At 53.9% G+C, this 6,000-nt stretch overlaps 1 protein-coding gene across 2 annotated transcripts in view; it reads left to right on the top strand.

Moving 5' to 3' along the window:
- RGS9 (regulator of G protein signaling 9) overlaps positions 1-5,430 on the top strand; it is a 68,805-nt gene extending 63,375 nt beyond the window's left edge. For both annotated transcript variants that reach the window (XM_059149183.1, XM_059149185.1), the window contains exon 19: positions 1,428-5,430. In XM_059149183.1, coding sequence (XP_059005166.1) covers positions 1,428-1,578 — 151 coding nt within the window. In that variant the 3' untranslated portion in view covers positions 1,579-5,430. The remainder of the gene's footprint in view (positions 1-1,427) is intronic.
- The last annotated feature ends 570 nt before the right edge of the window (positions 5,431-6,000 follow it).

Here is a 6,000-nt window from a genome sequence, read left to right on the forward strand (position 1 = left end):
GTGCACATATGCCTGCGTGTCTACATGCACACTTGCCTGTGTGTAAGCGTCCATAGATCTCTTTGTGTATGCATGCACGTTTCCACAGTTGCCTATGTGAGCACGTGTGTGTGTGCACATCTGTCGGTGGGCACGTGAGTGTGCATGTATGTCTGTGGCGGGTGCTGGGGCGCTGGGGGTTGAACTGGAACTGGGGGCTGGTGGGTTGAGTAACGAGGCTGCTAGGCTAGCAGACGTGAGAGCGGGCTGTTTGCCCGCTGGACAGTTTCCAGAAACTTAGCGTTGTCTTCCCTGCTTCCTGGGAAAGAAAAGGAACAGGTGTCTTTCCTTTCCATCTTGTTCCCCCTTCCGGGCCGCCCACACCCTGCCCCACCACCTGAACGTTAATTGATTGAACCCATTGCACCTTTAATAAAGGGCAGGAAGGGTCAGTGTTGGCTGTGGGAACCACAGGGGGTGGGGACTTGGGTCCCCTCCTTGTCTGAGGTGCCCTCGCCTCGCCACCCCCGCCCCTGCATCCCCCGGCAGGCTCCCAGAGGGGCAGGCAGGGATCCCTGCTTCCGCGGTCGTTTCTGTGAAAACCGCTGTGCCCAGTCTCTTCTGAGAGGTGACCCCTCTCGACTCCATTTCCAAGATCTCCTGATCTCCGTGAACCCCACGTGTGCTAAGGCACCTTTTGGGGTGCAGAACTCTCTGAGGGGGTGCCCGATTGCTCCAGGACCAGTGGCAGAAAGGAAAGTTACAGACCAAGCAAAACTGAGAATCAGCCCCCACCTTTATTTGGTTTTGGGGAGACGGTCAGGGGTATCCCTGCATCAAGAAACCTGCGCCTGTGTTTGGCCTCGCCTGGCGTGGGAAAGGAAAGCTCCCCGCAGAGGTCTCGGTTGTGTCGCCGACCTCTGCCTCCAAGTGTACTTGGGGGATCGCAGGGGGCAGAGGTGGTTGCCTCTCTGCTGCCTCTGTCAGTCCGGGCAGGTGGGAGGGGGGTGAGGATCGAGGGTGAGCCCGTCTATCGATTCTTCCCAACTAACCCTGCTTGGGGAATGTTCTAGCTTTGTGGCCACTGCCACGCCACACACACAGACTTGGGGCTTTTAAGAGGCTCTTTGCTCAGGTGTCACCACCAGTCTAGCTAGACTGAGGAGTCTGTGCAGGAATGCCCTCCTGGGACCTCCTGAACTCCCCCAAACCACAAGAATTCAAGGCCCTCAAAAAAGAAGCTAAAGCATCTTTTGACTCAGCCTTAATTCAGCAGGAAAATAGGAGTCCCTTGCCTCCGCCAGTAAAGGAGATCCCTTGAGCCATTTGCTGCACCCCAAGCTTTTGGCAAATACACCTGCATGTCACCCTTCTCCGGGGATGTGAGCGAAGCGAGGACTTGGTGTCCTTCCTGTCCCTATGCACTTGCTTTCTTTTTGTGCCTGAAGCTTTTTCCAGATCAAAGTGGACGTGCCTGCGCGGAGCGGAGCCTGCCTGATGGACCCGGAGGACGGCGGGACAGGAGACTCGGGTGACCAGGCCATAGAGAAGGAGGTCATCTGCCCCTGGGAGAGCCTGGCCCAGGGGAAAGCCAGCTGAGCCAGGGGTCCCGGACCAAGAAGACGCTCCCGGCAGACCCCGCCAGATGGGACCATGGGCACGCTTGCCCTCGAACCGAAGTGCATTGCGATCACATTTGGGGGCCGGAGAGACAAGATGGGTGGGGTTACGGGGACGTGTGCACTGGCTGGGGTCCCGATGGCCAATTCCTACCCTTCTTCCTGACCTTCCCTCCCTTGGGCAGAAGAAAGGACTTTACTTGCTGCCTTAAAACCGATAAAAGGTTAACTTGTAAGGGTCTCTTGGATGGGAGTGTTAGTGTGTGTCTGGTTTTATTAGTTGGTTAGGAGCTACTACTTATGAGTTAATGTGTTAAACTCATTTCTGCTTTGGTTTTAGGGACAAAGGGACATTCACTGTCAAGAACTCCTTCCCTGTCTGCATGGGTTTGCGCTTGACACTCTTATATCAGCAGAGTTCCCTAGAGTGGGACACCATTCAGGAAAGGGGGTGCTGGGGAAAGGCATCTTTCTAGAATGCCTGATGTGTTGTTTCAGATCCACCAAGAAGTAGAGACGAGATGGGATGAGATGGGGATGGACTAGGGGAAACACCTGTGACGCATGAGGAACGGAAGCCGCAGAAGGGGGTGAGGACCTTCAGAGCATGTGCGGGGCTGGCCTCTGGGGGAGCAGGCAGGGCAATGCAGCTCCCAGAAAGTCTTAGCCACGCTGTTGGGGTGTCCCTGAGGCAAAGTCACCATGGGAGGTGTCCTCTGTCTGGCAGGAATGGTTCTGCCTTAAGACTTCCACATGCAAGGTCGCTGGCTGGTGACACCCTGGGGGAAGCCTGGCCCTGGCAAGGACACACGGGTGGCCGTCTGTCCATATGCTCCCTGCAGCAGGAGATCTGAGCACGCATGTTCCTATCCGATGCATGCAATCTGGTAGGCACCCTGGAGGTGGTGCCCCACCCTTTTCTCCCGGTTGTTTACTCAACAAGTATTAATTGAGTCCCTCCACGGTGCCAGGCACCATGCTAGGTCCTGGGCATGCAGCTGTGGGTAAGACTCCTTGCCTCCTGGAATTCGTCTAGAGCGGTGGTTCCCAACCAGGGACAGCGTTGCCTCTAGCGGACACTGAGGAGGGTCTCGAGACGTTTTGGGGTGCAAGGAATGCTACTGGCATCCAGGGGTAGAGGGCAGGAATGCAGCTGAGATTTCACAGAGCACCGGTGAGTGTCCTATCCCGTCACCAGAGAAGGTGATCTTGCCCAGCACATGAAGTGGCCTTGCTGAGAGCTCCTAGAACAGAGGTTACAGGTTACGTCCGGTGCTGCTGGCCCCGTGCTTCTTGTCTCTGGTTTCTGCTCAAAGCCCTGATATGTTACCTGAAGGGGTCCTGCTGGATTCTGAGTGGATTAAACAGTGGGTTGAGGTTAAGGGCTACACGATAAAACAAAACAAAACAAAACAAAACAAAATCAAAACCAGAAAACCTTTCTTAAAAGTTGCACGGAAAGTTGTCACAGGAAAAAAAATTCAAGTGTATTGCCAAACAGCTGGTTGTGCCCCTCCCCTTAGTCCTTGGCTTCATCAGATTTCGATCAGTAGACGAGAGCTCCTCACTTACTTTGAATGTTGGACACTTACCTTATTGAGCCCATGCGCCCTGGGGCTACTGAGTCACCCGTCCTGATACGGAGCCTGAATGGTGACGAGGTGCACGGCTCACACCTGGGCTTGCCGACCATGCCGGGAAACACAGATGATTTCGTACGGAGGGAGCATCTCGTTTTACATTCTATGGAATCCACTCTTGGAGGCTCAAGAGTCACTCATTCAGGGGTCAGGAAACTTCTTCCAGAGAATACAGAGACTGGGCTGGATCTTTCTTGGAAGGCGAGTAGGTTGATCATTTGGTGTCTTTATTTGCAAAGCTGGTCCAACACGAGATCACAGGCAAAGCAATCCAGATCTTTCATCTACCAGCGGCCGGCATGCCCAGACTCGTACCCTACAGCTATGGGGCTCCGCTCCTAAGCCCCCAGGGACCTAAAGAGAAACCAAGCCCACCCGAATCTTCAGCATCAAATACTGAAGGCTACAGCATTTGCTGGTTGGATTAGGTGAGGTCCAGACTCAAGGGCAGTAACCGAGAGACCCAGAAGGAAGGAAGGAAGAGATTCGAACATGAAGGAGTTTTTGACTCTGTGACATCATTGCCCAAAGCGGGGAGGCAGACAATGGTAAGTGGATTCCAGGGAAGAGAAGAGATGTAAGGGCTCCATCCATCCCCTAGTCACTGGCACGATCATTCTCCACCTTGTCTGGATGTTAGAATCTGCTGGAACCTTGAAAGATCTCGATGCTTAGGCCACGCCCAGTCCAATCAAGTCAGGGTCTCTGGAGGTGGAGCCCTGGCATGGGGATTTTTGAAGACACTTACCCAGATGATTCCCATGTCCAGACAAGCTCGAGAACCACCAGCCTGGGGTAGTGATTGAAGCTGGTTCCCCACCCCCACGTCCATGTTCACGCTCAGAGAGACAGCAGGAAAGGAGAACGTAGAGGGGCCTTGAGTTCACGACCTAGAAGTAGCAGCTGCCATTTCCACTGGCCATCCGTTGGTCTGTGCTTGTTCACATGGCCACACCTAGCCAAAAGGATGCTGGGAAATGTAGCCTACAGTTAGGTTAGGCCAAATCTTTGTTCAATATCTACAAAATGCAGCCCCGCTCTCTTCATGGCTGGGCGGCTCTGCCTTCATCCAGATGAAAACCAAACACCAGGGGAGGGGCCAGAAGTGCAGCCGATTCTCTCCTGGGGTTCCCTTATTGCTCAGAGGCAAGCCGGGGAAGTCAGATCCACGGGTCACCGGCAGAGGCAGGACTACAGGATACTCGAGTCCTGCCCGGCCCCTTCCCAGCGTGGGACAGCTCCTTGATTCCTTGACCTGCGAGCTGGGGGCTGCTCACTGGACCACCTCCATAGGGTTATTTGAAGTCACACAAAATGCAATGATACCTATGAAACTTTTTGCCTGTTCAGAACTTTATAGGGTGCAAGAAGGAACAACTTTATCCACCAGCTCTCCCCACCCTCCTCTCCCTGTAGACCTACGCTGTTGAGTGAGTTTGGTTTTCCAGCCCTGGATGAAAGCTCTGGCACGTCCCATAACTTTCCTGGTCGCTTTTGGTTAATAAATCCTCCAAGCACCGTCAGTGACAATGTAGCTCTGTCCGTGTGCCATTCAGACGTCAGCGTCATGAGCGAAACTCAGAACTTCATCCAAAGGTAAAGCTCCTTCCCTCCTCCAGCTTGAACGGAGCCAGACTGAGGAAGGGAGTGTGCTTCTTCTCTCTTTCCTGTGTCGCTCCTCCGCTTTCCTTCTTCCCCACTCACTCACCATGTAGCCTGTGGCTCCTGGAGGGGTGGGCTGGTGAGCCAGAAAGTTCTTAGCTGGCGGTCACAAAAGCATCATCGTTCATGACCGTTGCTGGGATCCCCCTGCGGGGTCTTCCGTAGCTGGGGTTTTCCTGGATTCTTGGGATCTTCTGGTCTCAGCCTCCTTGGTCAGAAGGGACCACGAGTCTCCTCCAGCTGGCTGCGTGAGAAATTCATCCCACAGTCCACATCTCAGCTGTGATCACACCCCTGGATGCTGGGGCAAGAGTCAAATGTCTACGCACCAGCTTCCTGCTGTCCAGATCCTTCAGACTCTAGCATCCTTGCCTCTGCCCGGCAGCCCTGCCCCATTTCTCCCCTTTCTGCTGCACGGCTCTACCTGAGCTCAGCTTTTTTCTGGTTCCCTCCCTCTCACTCTGCACAAGTAAGTCCTCTGAGTGACTCGTAAAACTCCTTTCTTAGCTTAATAGAGAGGCAAGCACCCTCATCCCAGCGGAAGGGTTTGCGAGAATGACTTTGGACCACCCCCTGTGCTAGTCATGTCCACGTGTTTGGATCTGGTTGGCCAGTGCTTGGCACCTACTGTTTTCTTCTTGGCCTCTCTGGCCACAGCAGAAATGGAGACAGAATAACTCCTATTTTAACATTCTGGTATGTTTGTCCCAGTGTCACGAGGGCACTCATTTTCTTTCTCTTGAAAAGCTATGAGCAGAGCAATGTCTTTGCTAAGTGCTAAGGTGGTTGTGCCTTTGCCTTCTGGGGAGGGGACTCTTGATGGCTTATTTGAAGCTGTGAATTCATTGAAACTGAGAGGAGACAGTGCTGCCCCTTGTTTTTTTCCAGGAAAGAAAAGAAGAAATATTTAAGGAGACTGTGCCAGCCAAATACTGCAGGGTCCCTGGGTGTGGAGAAGGTGAGCAGGGGAGGTGGAGGGGACACAGGGTCTCCACTCCTGTCAGCCTCAGAGGCCCAGCCCCGCTGCTCCTCACGCTTCACCAGAAGAGGGAGTCCGCAGCTCACAGATCCCCAAAGAGAGGAGGCTAGGATTTCTCCAT

The sequence above is a fragment of the Mustela lutreola genome, chromosome 15 (genome assembly GCF_030435805.1).
Source record: "Mustela lutreola isolate mMusLut2 chromosome 15, mMusLut2.pri, whole genome shotgun sequence".
Lineage (NCBI taxonomy): Eukaryota > Metazoa > Chordata > Mammalia > Carnivora > Mustelidae > Mustela > Mustela lutreola.